This window comes from Epinephelus moara, chromosome 22 (assembly GCF_006386435.1).
Source record: "Epinephelus moara isolate mb chromosome 22, YSFRI_EMoa_1.0, whole genome shotgun sequence".
In the NCBI taxonomy this organism is placed as follows: Eukaryota; Metazoa; Chordata; class Actinopteri; order Perciformes; family Serranidae; genus Epinephelus; species Epinephelus moara.
The window spans coordinates 15,918,787-15,935,574 of NC_065527.1; the positions used below are offsets into that span (position 1 = coordinate 15,918,787).

At 39.8% G+C, this 16,788-nt stretch overlaps 1 protein-coding gene and 1 long non-coding RNA gene across 2 annotated transcripts in view; one reads left to right on the forward strand and one right to left on the reverse strand.

The window, feature by feature from the left end:
• The window catches only part of LOC126383813 (uncharacterized), a 12,057-nt gene extending 8,417 nt beyond the window's left edge, over positions 1–3,640 (forward strand). The window contains exon 3 of the long non-coding RNA XR_007569190.1: positions 3,507–3,640. This is a non-coding gene — a long non-coding RNA (uncharacterized LOC126383813). The remainder of the gene's footprint in view (positions 1–3,506) is intronic.
• On the reverse strand, positions 995–16,687 carry pex1 (peroxisomal biogenesis factor 1). The gene is made up of 24 exons (XM_050034485.1): positions 16,490–16,687; positions 14,324–14,470; positions 14,077–14,160; positions 13,771–13,885; positions 12,418–13,079; positions 12,194–12,313; positions 11,906–12,026; positions 11,616–11,722; positions 11,348–11,433; positions 9,453–9,585; positions 9,237–9,333; positions 8,976–9,146; positions 8,684–8,838; positions 8,393–8,579; positions 8,113–8,279; positions 6,409–6,543; positions 6,259–6,323; positions 5,972–6,114; positions 5,200–5,303; positions 4,873–5,049; positions 4,190–4,432; positions 3,459–3,653; positions 1,947–2,077; positions 995–1,312 (listed from the first exon to the last, which is right to left on the reverse strand). Exons 1-24 carry the CDS (start codon positions 16,595–16,597, stop codon positions 1,228–1,230), a joined length of 3,738 nt encoding a protein of 1,245 aa, XP_049890442.1. The 5' UTR covers positions 16,598–16,687; the 3' UTR covers positions 995–1,227.
• Between the last annotated feature and the right edge of the window lie 101 nt (positions 16,688–16,788).

Sequence of the window (16,788 nt, forward strand, 5' to 3'; positions counted from 1 at the left end):
GACATACTATACTATGACCTTTTTATGCAATTTTGAACGACATACTATACTATGGCATTTATATGCTATTTTTAACAACATACTATACTATGACATTTTTGGGCAATTTTGAACGACATACTATACTATGACCTTTTTATGCAATTTTGAACGACATACTATACTATGGCATTTATATGCTATTTTTAACAACATACTATACTATGACATTTTTGGGCAATTTTGAACGACATACTATACTATGACATTTATATGCTATTTTTAACAACATACTATAGTATGACATTTTTGGGCAATTTTGAACGACATACTATACTATGACCTTTTTATGCAATTTTGAACGACGTACTATACTATGAATTTTTTATGCAATTTTGAATGACATACTATACTATGACATTTACTGTATATGCTATTTTTAACAACATACTATACTATGACATTATGTTTTCATGCAATTTTGAACGACATGCTATACTATGATGTTTTTATGCTATTTTGAACGACATTCACTATGACATTTTATGCAATTTTGAACGTCACGCTATGCTATGACGTTTTTGGGCAATTTTGAACGACATACTATACTATTACATTTATATGCTATTTTTAACAACATACTATACTATGACTTTATTTGTTTTTTATGGCATACTATACAATAAAAATGTAATGATTTTTTTATTGCACACTACACTATGTATTTTTTCGTTAAACTTTTATAGAATACTATGGCATTATTACAATATTTTATTCGCATACAATGCCATGACTTTTTATATCATGTCTTTTAGCATAGTATACCATTACATTTTTATATTGCATACTATACTACAAATTTTTTCATGAAATTTTTAATGGCATACTATATACTATGATATTCTTTATGACATTTTAATGGCATACTGTACTATGACCAGTGCCCATCCAGTGGCTGTAAATGGATAATTCACAATCAGTTTGCAATCAAGTAACACAGGCAAGGTTAGTATAAAGATTTCATTTTTAATGATTACATCATTTATTCTCTGACATTATACATATATACAGTAATTGCATTTTAAGAAGATTAATGTGTCCCTTGGAATTAAGTCAGTAGCAAACATTTCAACAAACATTAATTTACACTGTCTTCAAAACTCTGGTACTATTTAACATTAATGCATAACAACTTTTATTAAATAACATCAAAATAACAAATTAGACGTGTGAAACATGAATGCCTGATCAAGCTAAAGTCACACGTTGTCCAGGTTTAAATGTGACTGAATGAGGAGATTTTCCCGCTGCTGCACCACCAAAGGCTTCATACCTGGAAAAAATATATAAATAATAAATAAATAATATAAAAGATTTCTTAAAGTTGTTAACAGTTACCATTAAATACCAGATGACCCAATTTGATAGACTGATCTAATATAAGGAAGGATCTACAATACTGTCTTGTTTTTTCCCACCACTTTTAATAAGATATTTATACCTCCTCTTGACACATTAAAGATGACTCAGCAGCTATATATAGCTGATCATGCAATTTCTCTGCTCCAGCTCAGCTTTAATTTCACCGATTTCAAAAAATACACAACAAAGTAATTCAACATGATAAAAAAAAAATGCTGAATACTATAAGAGGGACTATAATAATGATTCATATTCCTTGATTGCTGCTACTTGGCAACAGCTTCCAAACACCAATTTTTCAAATGCGCTTCATATTCCTCTGTAGGTGAGACTCAAAATGGCTCATTATATGTGAGATAAGTTTCATAGCCAATTCAACCATTAAAAGCTCACTTTTTCCAGAATAAATTAAAGCTGCGAAACGATTTCTTTACTTCTTGCAGAGCAAACAGTTTTTGTTACAGTGGTTTCATAAATCAATGTAAGCGTAATTTGTATTGCTGTGACTGTGGAATAGCAGTCCAATCCGATGTCCTAATACTCACAGTTTTGTGTATATGTTCCAGTCGGCTTTGCTGAGAGACGGTCTGGTCACAGCCAGGGCAGAGTTCACATGGGTCCGACACAACAACAAGCCTGGCTGGCTGGAGGCTGAATGCACCCGGACACAGTCCTCCTACACACAAAGAACAAAAGGAATCAAGCAAACAGTAGCTTACAGTACATAAGCAATCTAACAACACCGGTTGATAGAAAATCCAACAGTTGAGTAAAATAGAATGAACTGGTTTTAAATCAATAGAAACGAATATGGAATGTAATTGAGCATAAAGACTGCAGTATTGAACAGAGCCATACATAAAGCAGTAGAGTCAGGGTATAGGCAGGAATTATAAAGGTAAATTTAATACCTTTTTAGACCCATTTATAGTATGCCATAAAGAATGTCATAGTATAGTATGTCACAAACATGTCATAGCGTGGTATGTGTAAAAAAGTCGTATATAAAAAATGTCATTGTATAGTATGTAAAAAAAAAAAAAAAAACAGTATAGTTTGTCAAAAAAAAGTCATGGCATAGTATGTAAGAAAAAAAGTCAGTATAGTATGTCAAAAAAGTCATAGCAGAGTATGTCAAAAAAGTCATAGTAGAGTATGTCAAAAAAGTCATAGTATATTATGTCAAGAAATGTCATGGTATAGTATGCCAAAAATGTCGTATTATAGTATGTAAGAAAAAAAAGTCATAGTTTAATATGTCAAAAAATGTCATAGTATAGTATGTCAAGAAATGTCATGGTATAGCATGTCAAAAAATGTCATATTATAGTATGTAAAAAAAAAATGTCATAGTATAGTATGTCAAAAAAGTCATAGTATAGTATTGTCAAAAAATGTCATGGTATAGTATGCAAGAAAAAAAGTCATAATATAGTTTACCATGACATTTTTTGACAAACTATATTATGACTTTTTTTCTTACATACTATACCATGACATTTTTTGACATAGTATGTAAGAAAAAAGTCAAAGTATAGTATGTCAAATAATGTCATATCATAGTATGTAAAAAAAAATGTCATAGTATAATGTGTAAGAAATGTTGTAATAAAGTATATTTAAAAAACTCATAGTATAATAAATAAAAAAATATGGGAAAGTATATCAGAAAAAAAGTCATAGTATAGTATGGTGTCAAAAATGTCATAACACAGTAAAACATAAACACTGTCTTAAATTTTTTTATAGTATTGCATTTTAGAAAAAAGTAGGTGTAGCATGTGAGAAAAAAGTCAGCGATTGACCAGCTGAGTTGCAGGTGTCACCATCAGCTGGCTTGAGTCGAGCTCAGACAACACCGCTGCAACTTTTCTCTGCAGTGTTCTAAAATGGTTTTGCCTCGTCACGAATCATTGGTCTGAACTGGGCTTTAACTATCGCTAAATTGATTCATCAACTTTTAATACTCAAAGACCCTGCAGACACCCTGAGAGTACAAGCAAAGCAATCAGAATACAGCAGCTATAAATATTGTCTCGTCCACTGCTGTCACTTACATTGGCTCTCCTGCAGTTGTTCTTGATGTTATTTATGTCTTGTTGTAGGCGCTCCAGCTGCTCTGGGCCAAGCTCTTCATACCCGCTCTGGAGGGAGGACATGTAGGCAGGGGGGACTGAGCCACCAGGTTCCCGACCAGATGCCCTTGTAAATTCATGGGTCATGGAGTTTGGTCCAGAGACACACTGGGAGTTCTGTCAAGGGAGGCAGTTGAGAGAAAATGGACAGAGACAAGAATTAAAGGAGAAATGACTGTTTCAAAGAAAGCATAAAAAAGCATCAAAATAGAGTTTGTATAGAGCTAATTCATGTCATTCATGATTATAAATGCTTGTTTAGGAACTGGCCCTTGGCCTCCTGTCATTTTTTGAAGCCTGCATTAAACAAACAAAATAAAGTATGTTCATGTGTGAGTTTCAAATGTGTTCGAAAGCATTTCTTTCACATTGGACAGAGCCAGGCTTGCCGTCTCCCCCTGCCAAAATTCTTTTGCTATGCTAAGCTAGGCTAACCACGTCCTGATTGCAGAACCACACTTAATGCGCATCATGATACTGATATCAAACCTTTCAGCTCACTCTTGGGTGGAAAGCAAATATGTATATTTCAAAAAAAAAGGTTGAACTATTCCTTTACAGAGTCGTAGAGTTGCCAAGAGACATGACAGCTTGCTCTATTTTACGTAAATGGAAATAAAATAATAAAAAGGCTTTTTGCCAGCACTGCTCACCAGTCCTGAAATCGGTGAATTCCCTATCTCTGACTCGTAGGAGCTTCCAAAGTAGATTCTCCAGACGTTGCCATGATGTTGTACGTCTTCTGTTTGAAGCCCACTGGGCTCCAGGAGAACCATGGACTGGTCCAGCCCCACGCCTGTGTCCCCTTCCCCCACTGAATCATCTGAGCCACTGCTGTTGTTGGGGAAGATCATGGAGGACAGGCTCATGTCGCTGTCTGAGCCAGAGGTCAATTCCTAAATATCACCCAAAGACAGAAGGCAAACATTCAAATGCAAAAACAGACAAGGCTTTGTAGTGCTCAGAAAACATATGGACAAGCAAAGTGGCTTCACTGTTTTATTACAGTTTAAGACAGATTAGATTTAAGCTCATTCTGCCTCTGGTCGTCCCTGCTGTTTAACTTATTCAATCATGTTCTTGTCAACATGGTTGGGAATCATTTGAATTATGCTGTACACTGATAATAAGTGGAGCAACTAACACATGCTGAGAGGAATACAAAACTCCTCATTTAATTAGCCTTGAGGGACAAAAAAAATGAGCTTGGCTGCTTCAACATGAACCATACATAATTTGAAAATAGACTGGCCGCTTCCTGCCTTCCTGCTCTGTTAGCCCAAGGCAACCAAATCTCAAAATGAGCTCTTCAGTGACTCATCTTTTAAGTACTTACATGAGGTGTGTTGGAGCCCTGGCTGTTGTGGACGGCCTCCAGCTGGGCGTTGTAGAGCAGGGCCTTCAGGTCGGCCCCGGTAAACTGCTCTGTTGCTGCTGCCAGCTGCTCCAGGTCCACGTCGGCAGCCAGGGCAGCGCCGGTGGTCAGAGCCTTCAGGATCTCCACACGAGCCTCCTGGAAATGTAACAGCTGGAGTTACTATCAAGGATATAATCAGTGAACATTAATTTTAATTCTGCACATAGACATATCTAAATTCCAGCATAAAATGTCGTATTGAAATTAAAATGACGATTCAACATGGCTGATTTTAATGCAACAGACCAGGTCAGGTGGGGGGCAGTACAGGGACTTGTCCAGTCGTCCAGGTCTCAGCAGAGCTGGATCAATCAGATCTGGACGGCTGGTGGCTGCGAGCACATATACACCTAAAAATGCAAACATGAAGGAATCTTATTAGGGCTGCACGATATGAGGAAAACATGTGTTACACAATTATGTGGTTTTAATATTGTGATAACAATATTACTTACGATAAACAGATATTTAAGTGTACTCAGTTTTCTGGTGCTTTCAGTGCACTGCTAAAATAAGTGTTTGTTGAATTAAAAAAAATGAAAGGAAATAAACAGTATTTTGTCACAGAAATGAATCACTAAACTGAACAAAAAAACGAATGATAATTACATTTTAAAACTCATTTTTTACTGATACTCTCTTTCAACTTACTAAAAAATCCCTAAACGAACCATCGCAGTCGTTTGCAATGTGTTCATCACCCAGGTTGACTTCGCAATGACGACAAAAAAAAAAGATAGATTGTACTCATTTAAATTAAAGGAATAGTTTGTCATTTTAAGGACTCTTTTTGCAGAGAGTTGGATTAGAGAACAGATACCACCCATATCTGCTCAATAATTCAAAGCTAGAGCCAGGAGATGGTTAGCTTAGCTTAGCGCAAAACTGGAAAAAGGGACAAAATGTCATGACTGTAGCACTGATTAGTCCAACATGCAATAGATTCTGTGCCCTTGGCTCTTTAAAGTGGACTGCCAATGCACAGAGCTAATAATATGCATACAGTTGTATGACCTACCCTGCAGTCCCTCCACCCCGTCCAGCTGGGTGAGGAGCTGGTTGACCACACGGTCGGTCACACCTGTGCTGTCGTGGCCCCTCCTGGGGGCCAGAGAGTCAAACTCATCGAAGAACAGAATGCATGGCTTGGCAGCTTGCGCCCTGGAGCGAACAGAGGAATCTCCATGAATAATTGTCAGTGGAGCTTACAATTGCTATGAATATTTGATGTTGCTCATTAAAACCAGCAACTATAAAGGTCTGCTGGAGTCATAAGAAAGTGACAGAGAGTAAATGTTGACTAACCTCTGGAAGACATCGCGAACTCCCTGCTCACTGGCTCCAATGTACTTACTCAGAAGTTCAGGCCCCTAGAGAGAGGTAAATATCCTGCGTCACTGCAGATACAGCTTGTTGTGAATAAGGAAAGACTGTCAGAGCCAAAGCCGAGCCTACCTTGATGCTGATGAAGTTCATACCGCTGTCTTTGGCTACAGCTCGGGCCAGCAGGGTCTTCCCTGTACCAGGAGCACCATACAGCAGTATTCCTGAGCGATGGCGGATAGGAAGATTGGAGAACAGGATGGGATACTGCAACACACCAAAGACCCAAAATCAGTTATGTAGAGTTTACATTATTTGTATTTTATGCATTAACAGTTGATTTCTGTTTAAAAAAAGCCACTACATCCAACATGATTTAAGTCAGACACTGTATGAAGCTATTTTTTCACTAAGGTTATATCACTATCATATTTTTAAGCCAATAAAATTTCAGTCAGGGGTAAACTTAATTTGGCAGTGAATACGTATAATTTTCATCATTAACTTTGACCCATCTGCTGTACAAAGTGCATGTTCTTCTTAAAAAGACAGTCTTCAGTGCTGTAAGATTTGTACATATACTTCGCAGTGTTTCTGCCTGAAGGCAGAAGGTTCCAGGACCTGCTGCTGGCCCGGGTTTGAAAAAAAAAAAAAATATGAGTACAGCAAATAAAGACTATGAGGGCTGGCAGGATCAAAAATGTAATTATAAAAACAGATCGAATAAAACCATCCACCCACCAAACAACCTGGTGTGTTTTTAGTAACTGTACTATTGTGGGTTAGAAATGAAATGGTTATCAGTTTCACAATGAACTACAGTAAAATTCCCTACAGTTAGTATTACCGTTTCAAATTTTAATTATCATTAAAACCGCACTTGATCAACGCGCTTTGGAATTCTCATGATAAATACTGTCCAGCTTCAACCAAATTTAGCAACAGTCTCCCAGATGCAGGCGCCAAATGCAACATGGGCTTGTTTTGCTATTCCCTTGTTTACAGAGTGGGTGTGCAGCAGGTAAACCCAGTGATGCTACTGGTCCCTTGTCCTCATCTTCTGTGAAACAGACACTCGAGCAAGCATTTCGAAGACCAGCTGTCTTTAATGTTAATGCACATTTTATATGGTTTGCACATGTTTACGTAAGGTACTGGCTATGTTACTGTTGTAATGTTTATGCAAACAAAAGTTAAATGAAGCTTGATGAAATGATTTCAGTGTGTATCAGCAGTTTTTCATCCTGTTCAGCACATTTTAAAAATAGCGTAATAATATCGGTAACTGTGATCATTTTGGTCACTATAATATGGATGAAATATAATGTAAAATTTCATCCGTTTCTCTGTATTGTGGGTTATACAAGAAGTGGAAATAACAAAAATCAAATCATAAAAACAACTAGGAAATTGTGTTGGTACTCAAATACTTCCATCATTAATCACCAGTTTCTATTCTACATCTTATAAACAGGAAAACTCTTCATCCATTTATTGTTCTGGATGGAAAAGAATGGTAGAAATAAATTAGGAGGCTTTAAACTGAATAAGAGTTGTAAGAGAATAAGAATAAGAGATGGACCTCTTTGTGAATGTGACTTTAATTAAATAAATTAGTGTCTAAAAATAAAAAATAAAATCAATGAGTCTGAATTCATCACTTAACCGCTCTCACTCCCACTTGAGACTTTTAATTGCTCATCTTTACAAGAATCAATTGCAATTATGGTGTTTAAATAACTGGTGATAAATCATGAATGAATTGTCATCACATTCACGTTTATCATTTAACTGTATCACTTCTGTTCTCTTGTGATTAGTCACACTGACACTGACCTTAGCAGGGAGCAGTATGGTGTCCATCAGCTGCTGTCGCACCTCCTTCAGCCCCCCCACCCTCTCCAGTCCAACGGCACTTGGGGTGTGGAGGTCTACACCCCACAGCGAGGGAGGCGTGAATCCCTTGAGAGCCTGCACAAAGTCCCTCGAAGAAAGACAGACACCTGAGAGACAAGAAACAAATAATGTGAGAGATGTATTACACTAGCATTAGCTTGATTACAGACATGAAGAGAAGAACTTTGATCTTTGGTAAAAAAGGTCAAATCCTGGGTACCCTCGTCACTGTGTCCTCTTTGTACAGTGTTGGCATGGACAGCCCGCTCCAACAGTAGTACCAGGTCTTGGGGCGTGTATCCCTCTGTCTCCTTGGCAACAGCTGCCAGGTCCAGAGTCTGTAAGGTCTCCTCGGATAGGCTGGTTTTCCTGAGTATCAAACAGCGCAGGATTTCTTCTCTTTGAGCCTACAAACAGAAGCAAACAAGATAGCTGTTGGTTTTTACTTTTCAACTTTGCCAGTGTGCGCATGTGTGTGTGTGTGTATGTGTGTGTGTGCGCGTGTGGTGACCTGGTCGGGTGGCTGGATGTGTACAAAGCCCTGGATAAAGTGGGACCCCTGCACCTCAGTCAGGGAGCGGTGGAGTGAATGCTCACTCTGGCTGGTGATGATGAGACACACCAGGCTGGAGTGAAGCACCACCCCATCCACCACATCCTTCAGACCTGCAGCCACGAACACACGAGGAATCAGCATCATCAAGCATCAGGGCCTGTGATTATTATCAACCCTGCCTTTGAACAGATGTGACCACAGACATTCCCCCCACACACACATACAAAATAAAGAATTCATGGTTTACCCTGTGCAATGTGCTGCTGCAGCAGCGCCTCAGGACCATGCTCATGCTCGGGTGAGGTCGGTGCCCCAGTTATATGGTCCAGGTCATCAAGTAGAACAACTGAGGGCTGCCTCCACTCCGCCTGTTCAAAAATGTCCTGCAGCATCTGTCTCACTGTTTCTGCCCTTTTGCCTGAAAGGAAAAATCCCATTTGTTCCATATGATAAATACATTCAACTAGATTTCTTTGATACAAAGCATCTACATGTAGTCTCTGTTAACCTTGTAGTTTTTTGCAGTCCACCAGCTCCACGTGTGCATCCAGATCCTCTCTAGCTTTCCTACAGAGGGCTCGGGACAAAGTGCTCTTTCCACTCCCCTGTGAGGATACATAACAACACAGTACATCATTGTGGCTATTTTAATTGACTCCGAAAAGTGTAGAAATATCTACGCTGTGAGCAGTATTCTCATGATGATTATTATGTAGAGAGATACCTTAGCACCAGTGATGAGTAGAGCACCTCCTTGGAGTCCCTGTCCAGTCGTGCCAAGCTCTCTTGAGAGGGGACTACCCAGAAGGCTGTGGGAGATGAAGTCAAATCCAGTCCTACTAAGCTCATTGATCCCACTGGGGAAAGACAAAAGAGTGAGAGGTGTGAAGAGAAATAAATAGGGTTTCAAAATTTCAATACTCAAGGTGAAAACATTCCCTGGGGATTTATGGAGAATAATTGGAATAAAATGGATATATAGGGGTTATTTGTTCAGGCTGTATTCACCATGTCATATGACAGATAGAAACTAATATTTTATTTGTATCATAAGCAGACATAGTCCATTCTTTTGACAAATAAATGACCTAAGTTGTCAAATACATTCAATGTAAAATGTGCTATGTTGTTAGCTAGCTAGCAAGCTAACTAATGGGGAAAGGTACTTTGTGGACTGTGTGCAAACTTTGGGTTTAAAGTGAACAACTAACTTTATAAAGGAAATGTTTTTGTTACAGTTTTCAGGTGACTGTGTTTTGTGTTGATTTTGTATTGTTTTGCAGTGCAGTCCTCTCTGTCATCTTGCAGGTCACATCACCTCACCACTCCAAAAAGCAAATTCCCCTGGGCTCTGCCTCCGTATCACCCACAGGTGGATGTGCCCTAGGCTTCCCTGTCTTCGGCTGATCCCTCCCCTTTTTTCCACGTGGGTTTTGGCTGCCAATCAGGAACCCATCAGCCCATTCATAAAAGCCAATTTGTAATACGGCCAGTGGCAGCTGTGATTTGATGTGCGCAATCTACACCTCTTTGTTAAATGTTAACCTGTGCTGGAAATAATTCCGTTGTGATGTTAACTTGTACAAGGCAATAGAAAGGCCAAGTGGTTTTTGGGATCTGGAGGATAGACTAAGTGAGTTTTTTTTGCTTTCTTATACTTCACTGCATCACACCTAAGTAACTGTTTGTTATGTGTAGACACATTAGGGTTTATAGGTGGCTGCTAGTGTGTGTTTTGTTTGACAGGTTACTGTAGCGAGGCAGGTTTTTGTTTAACTTTTTCCCAGCTGGTCAGCTGTAGCAACTGAGTGATTTTCTTTTTTTTTTTTTGGACATGTGTTTTCTTTGTTTTATAGTTTAGCACCACTCACCACCCTTCCCTTTGTTTCGCCTCCTCTGCTCCTCTCAAGCATTTCCGTGTGTGATAATGTAATTTAACTTTTGTCAGCACACTGAACAATAAATGGTAGTGTTTGCCTGGTAACATCGGCTTCATGTTGCATCCCTTACCACTTGTAATCTAACAGGTTTGTAACAATTTTACAGTAAAGAACGAAAATAGATCAATTGAACAGATAGATTGATTCATTAATTAGAACTCCTCAATCATCATCATCATCATCATTGTCATCCCACATGGTAACAGCTAGCTAGCAAAAACTAGCAGAAGATTTTACCAAGTTGTAAACTGTGTACTTTGCTTTAGGTTACTATCTGCTGGTTACCTGAAAAACTTATGATCACTGATGATACTTGCCAGAAGTGTCGGCCGCACATGTGATGGGAAAATGCACCACGCATGCAGAGGGTTGTGATTTTACTGAATTGCTGTTTAACGAGACGCTTGTAAATTACCTGTGAAAGAGTGTGCTGCTGAATACACTCTAATTCATCTACACTACTTTAACCAAAACATGCCATAAGATCTGGTATTACATTTTATATGAATCCCCACCCCAAATAAATTAACTCGTAAAAGGTACGCTATATAATTGAATCCAAAAATCCCAACCTCAACTTCACTTAGGAATTCTTCGACCCTTTGCAACCTCAGAAATAAATGCTGAAAAAGATCCTTGTTTAAACCACACACAAGCTCACAAAAAGCTACGTGCTTACCCAAGAATACAAAGGGACGGGAGCTCTGGATTGGGCATTTCAGCTGTAGATTTCACAGCTGGTAGTGTCACTGGCTCTCTGTCTACCTGTAAGTGACACAGAGCGGCAAGCATGAGCTTTTTGAAACCATGGCAACATCACAGAGGCTTTGAGGTATTATATTTTATCAATGGCCTGTATGAAATCATGAAGCCAAAACTGCATGCAGCAATCTATTTTTGTTATTAAAGATATGAACTGGTAATTTCCATAATGTGCGTGCGTGTACCTGTATATTTTTCTTGTGGATAACAGCGGGTGCCAGTGAAAACAGCTGGTCTGCAGGGTCACTCTCTGGTTCCGGTGTCAATACAGTTAAAGCAAACTCTAGCTTTGCTATGAACACGAAAAAAAGTGTGAGAACAGTGATATTTTACTCCAACTGAAAGTACTGTGATTATAATGTGTGCATTATGTTATTTTTGGCCTCTTTGGTATTCGGTAGTTTAGTCGTTTTTATCATAACGCCATCGGTGGATTTGTACAATAACTTGTAAGAGAAGAGTACGAATGAATCACCGTCAGTTCCATGTAGGAGGATGGTGCCAGACCGTGCAGTCAGACAGGCTAAAGGTTCGTGGCTCTGAGTGTGCAGCCAACCAAGGAAAGCTGTCTGGATCGCCTCATCGTCCTCCTCGGGCTGAAGAAAAGATGTCACAGATCACATGGACACAAGGAAAAGAGGTGGATTAAATCTTACGCGGATTTGACAGTTTAGCAATTTGAGGGATAATAGCTGAATAACTCAGATGAAAATAAGATCTCTAACACCACACTGTATCCACATGTGGCTACTCCAGCACTCACCAGTGGTATTAGGGGCTGTAGGCGTATAGCGGAGGCTACTTTGATGGGTGATTTTACTGGCTTAATTCTAACTGTTGAATGTGGGATGATGTTCAACCTGATGGCCAGGGGCTGTGGGATCTGAAAATCACAGTTATTACAATAGATATGACAGCATATAAAGAACTGAGCTACAGTAAAAGTGATAGTTAATCTTAGGTTAGAGTGGATAACAACACACTCACCCACACTCTTCCACTATGGATGTCTCCCTTGCGTGCTAGCGTCTCAGTACCATGGCACACCACCCTCACCACCATGGCCTCCTCTTCTTTCATCTCCTTTTCCACAGCAACTTTAGCGACACCTGCGTTCTTCTTTTTCTCCATGGCCTGCTTGGCTCTGTCCCTTGCTTCTTTAGGGGAGAGAACTTTGGAGAGCAGGCCATACGTCACTGGCAGCTGACCTCCAGTCAGCCCAGCATTCAACCCGTGGCTCCCAGGATATAAATGAATAACGGCAGTTGCGGCATGGCTTATAGCGCAAAGAGAGTCTGGGGCGGCACCGCACACTCTGTAGATAGCGTCAGTGAGGAGGGCGGGGACTTCGGGTACAGGTGGTAGCTCTTTAACCGGGTCATAAGTGCCCTTCATCATATACCGTAGCAGGCTCTTCAGGTCGGCTATGCCACCCCACTGGTGGCTTTGAGGGACAGGGGAGGTGTTTGCTAATGACGGTCCTGGAGGGGGAGATACATCCATGTTTTGCTGTCTGTGAAAATGCTGCTTCTCACTGTTTCTCACTGGAGAAGCACTGAGGTTGTTTATTCCGGCACGGCTCTTAGGAGAGACGACTAGTTCTGTGAACTGCTCCAAGCGACCGTAGGGCACAGATGGTGAGAGTGATGCTGCACAGAGGTAAAAACAGATCATACTGTGTTCATGAATACTGACCAATATATGCAATTTAAACACAATGAGCTAAAGAAACACATTAGTAAGTAGGCTTAAAGGGATATTTTGGATCTTTAAAGTGAGGTTGTGTGAGGTATTGATCCATTATAGGTGTGTTACCTAGGGTAGATGGTCGCTGGCATGACCCCAGTTTACAGAAACAGACAGGAGTACCACCAGGATGCTACAGGGTGCAACGCAATGTTCTGCTTTAGCCCCTTCAACAACCCCACGTCAATAATTCCAAACTACCCCTTTAACTAGTTGAAACAAGAGAACTGCACAATGTCTTTGGATTATTACATAACGGACCCTTCGATTTTTGATCTTCATTTCAGCTTATGTTTTGTCTTGCCTTAGTTTGACATTTTGACTCTATTGTTGCATTGCCTCTTGGTCTTGTTCTGCTTTGCTTTGTTTGTCAAAGCACGTTGTAAACTGTGTTTTTAAAAGGTGCTATATAAATGAAGTTATTACTGTTATTAGAAATATGTCTTTCATAGCACTGATATAAACCATACAGGCATCAGAGCGTGTGTTCAGTATCGTTCCCCCCATGAATTTCTTAGTTTAAAGGAAGACAAGGCAGATTTAACAGACTATTTTCTACCAACAAAGGATAATAATTACTGGATTAACTCTGACCTATTTGGATGTAGATGACTGTGTGGCTGTCCACCCACACAGGAAACACGGCATCTTGGAAAACAACTCTGATCTGATCCAACAGCTGCTGCTCCAGCGCTGCACTGTGGAGCTCCTGCCGTGTCAGCAACAGAAAACGTTCAATAAAATATTGTTTGATGTGAATCAAACAAGAGTCTGTCCCTGGTGTACTCATTTGTAGTGGGAGGATTGTCAGAAGATGCATTAACATATACAGTGTATTTTTCACCATTAAGACATTGGGTTAGTAATGTTACACATTAAGTCACTATGCTGTTCACGCACCAAGATCTCCCAGTCATCAGATGACAGAGGCTCCACAAATACTTGATGCACTGATAAGACTTGGTGACATCTTCTCAGGAAGCCCTGAGGGAAACCACACAACCAGTCAGTCAATGATGTCAGCCTGAACAGTAACTGACAATTACTTCAAACTGTAAAAAGACTGCCAGCATGTGTCATGTGGAGATTAAGGACTATTCCAGTGGGAAACAGAGCACAGAACAAACTGCTCATTGTGGAGTTATACCTGCTCTCCATCTTTCAGACCCAGCTTTTCTCCCAGCTGTCGACACAGCTCCACTCTATGGCTGTCCAGGGTGGAGGAGGTTCTGCTGGGGGCCCAGCTGAGGAACACTGGAGATCCATGACCCCAAGACAACTCCAACGCCTGGTTCTGAACACAGACACACAAAGTTTTCGCTGTTGTACTTTTCAATTGCCATGGCACTGTTAAAGGATAAAGTCTGCATCATATTCTTCTCTCATAGCAAACAGATTCTGCTCATTTGAGTCATTTAAAACAGCTTCTGATTCCTTCTAGGGCTGCACAATATGTAAAAAAGAGAAAAAAATCATATTGCAATAATTTGGACTGATATTGCAATTGCTTTATGAGTCACAATTTTAGAAGGAATGGTGATGTTTGCATTTCATTTTCACTGATATATATACATGATGATGATGATCTGATTTTTGCTGGGGTCTGTACCACACAAGCATGTTCCATTATGTCTGGAATATGATTTGTAGGCTGGGGCATCTCTACAGCACCACCGTGATTCATTTATAATGGTATGTTGCCCATTTTGCCTTTAAAAAAAACTGCAGTTCCTGCAATTCTGGATATTGCACTTGGCCACATTACCATCAAGATAACATTTTGTGCAGCCCTAATTTCTGTGTACAGATGACAAACCTCACTGGAGAAGCAGCCAAATGGAAAAGGAGAGAGGCTTGTACAATTGTCACATACACTAATGTATGCTCCTTCACATTACATCACACAACATCATCTGGAAGATAATGTTCTTTGTGGATTTATGAAGATGCTAATGGACCACAGTAAAACAGGATACAAGAACATGCAGTAATTTAAAAGAATGCAGGGGCATTTATCCAGTCTCCTGTTCCATCTAAAATGTGAAGTTTTGTCACCACCAAGTGAAACTGCGAGGGAACTACTACTAAAATGACTCAGTCAAAATGAAATAATAGTGAAAAAAATAGTAATTTCCATACAACTGACATCTTTGATAAGACCATCTTAATGTTGCTTACTGATGTTTTTACTACTTAATTGTTGAATTGTTACTTAACCCCTTTTTGTCCCCTTATGTTTACGGATATATTTCCTCTGACTGACACATACACTGCTCCAAAAACACTTAAATCACACATCAGATCTTGATGGACAAATTATTCAAGTTGAAAATCTTTACTGATGTACACTGTATAATTTGTTGAGAACAAAATGACGTAACAACGATCAATGGAAACCAAAATCATCAACCCACTGAGGGCTTGGTTCAAAATCACACCAAAAATCAAAGTAAAACATTGAAATGACAGGCTGATCCAGGATTCAGGAATTTGATGATGGCAACTCATAATGTGACTCAGTAGTGTGTATGGTCCCTGTGTGCCTGTATGCACTCCCAACAACTTCTTTCTGACAGTTTGGTCAGAAACATGCACACCAGTAGCCTGCTGGAGGTCATTTTGTAGGGCTCTGGCAGTGCTCCTCCTGTTCCTCTTCACACAAAGGAGCAGATATTGGTTCTGCTGCTGGGTTGATTCTCTTCTACAGCCCTGTCCAGCTCTCCTCCTGTAACAGCCGGTCTCCTAGTATCTACTCCATGCTCTTAAGACTGTGCTGGGAGATACAGCAAACCTTCTTGTGACCGCACGTATGGATGTGCCATCCTGGAGGAGCTGGACTACCTGTGCTGCCTGATTGGGCTGCAGGTACCACCAGGATAAGGAGAGAGCAATTGTCTGTGGCCACCACATGGAAAAACCTTTCCCTTTTTGGGGTTGTCTTGCTTTTGCCTCTCTTTTGACACTTTCATTTGCACCAAAGCAGCTTCTTAAATTGACAGAATAATGTTCCCCTAGTTTTTTGAGCAGTGTAGTTGACTGTAAATCAAATCCTCTGATATTTCTCTCAGAAGCTGTCTGTGGCAGAGCATGCCACTACTAAAAACCTCTATGCTAGTGAGCACGTTGATATAACGAGCCCAGCCTTCAGTAATTTTGTAATGTAGACGAGGGTGGCTTTGACAACACGTACACAAACGCAACCAACACCGTTTCCGCAAGTTAAAAAGCCAACGTTTTTGCTTGTTTCACCAAACTAAACTTCCACTAATGTTAGCTGACACTGACAGCTAGATAACTAGCTAAGCTAACTTACCTCATTCAGGGAAAGGTGCGATATCAACTTCGAGGAGAGATGAAGAAAGCAGTTTTTCGTGTTGTTAAAAACAACCGTTATGGGTTGAATGCCCTGATTACTAAACATTATTTTCACATGTCCTGACTTGCTCTGTAAATGCACGGCAGGTTATTCAACTAACGTTAAATGTGCAACAAACTCATAGCCGATCGATGTGCTCTGAGTGTGCCTAGCTAGTAGCTAGACCAAAGCAATCGATATCGAGCTGACTCACCTTTCACAATAAGATATTGCACAAGGTAACGCAATCGACGGAT

What these genes read in the sequence shown, in the direction of transcription:
- pex1 (XM_050034485.1), bottom strand. Translation starts at nt 16,597, where the DNA reads ATGTTTAGTAATCAGGGCATTCAACCCATAACGGTTGTTTTTAACAAC. An exon ending in GTCTGAAAGATGGAGAGCAG is followed by an intron (nt 14,161 to 14,323) that starts GTATAACTCCAC and finishes GGTTTCCCTCAG; the next exon opens with GGCTTCCTGAGAAGATGTCA. An exon ending in TCCATAGTGGAAGAGTGTGG is followed by an intron (nt 12,314 to 12,417) that starts GTGAGTGTGTTG and finishes TGTGATTTTCAG; the next exon opens with ATCCCACAGCCCCTGGCCAT.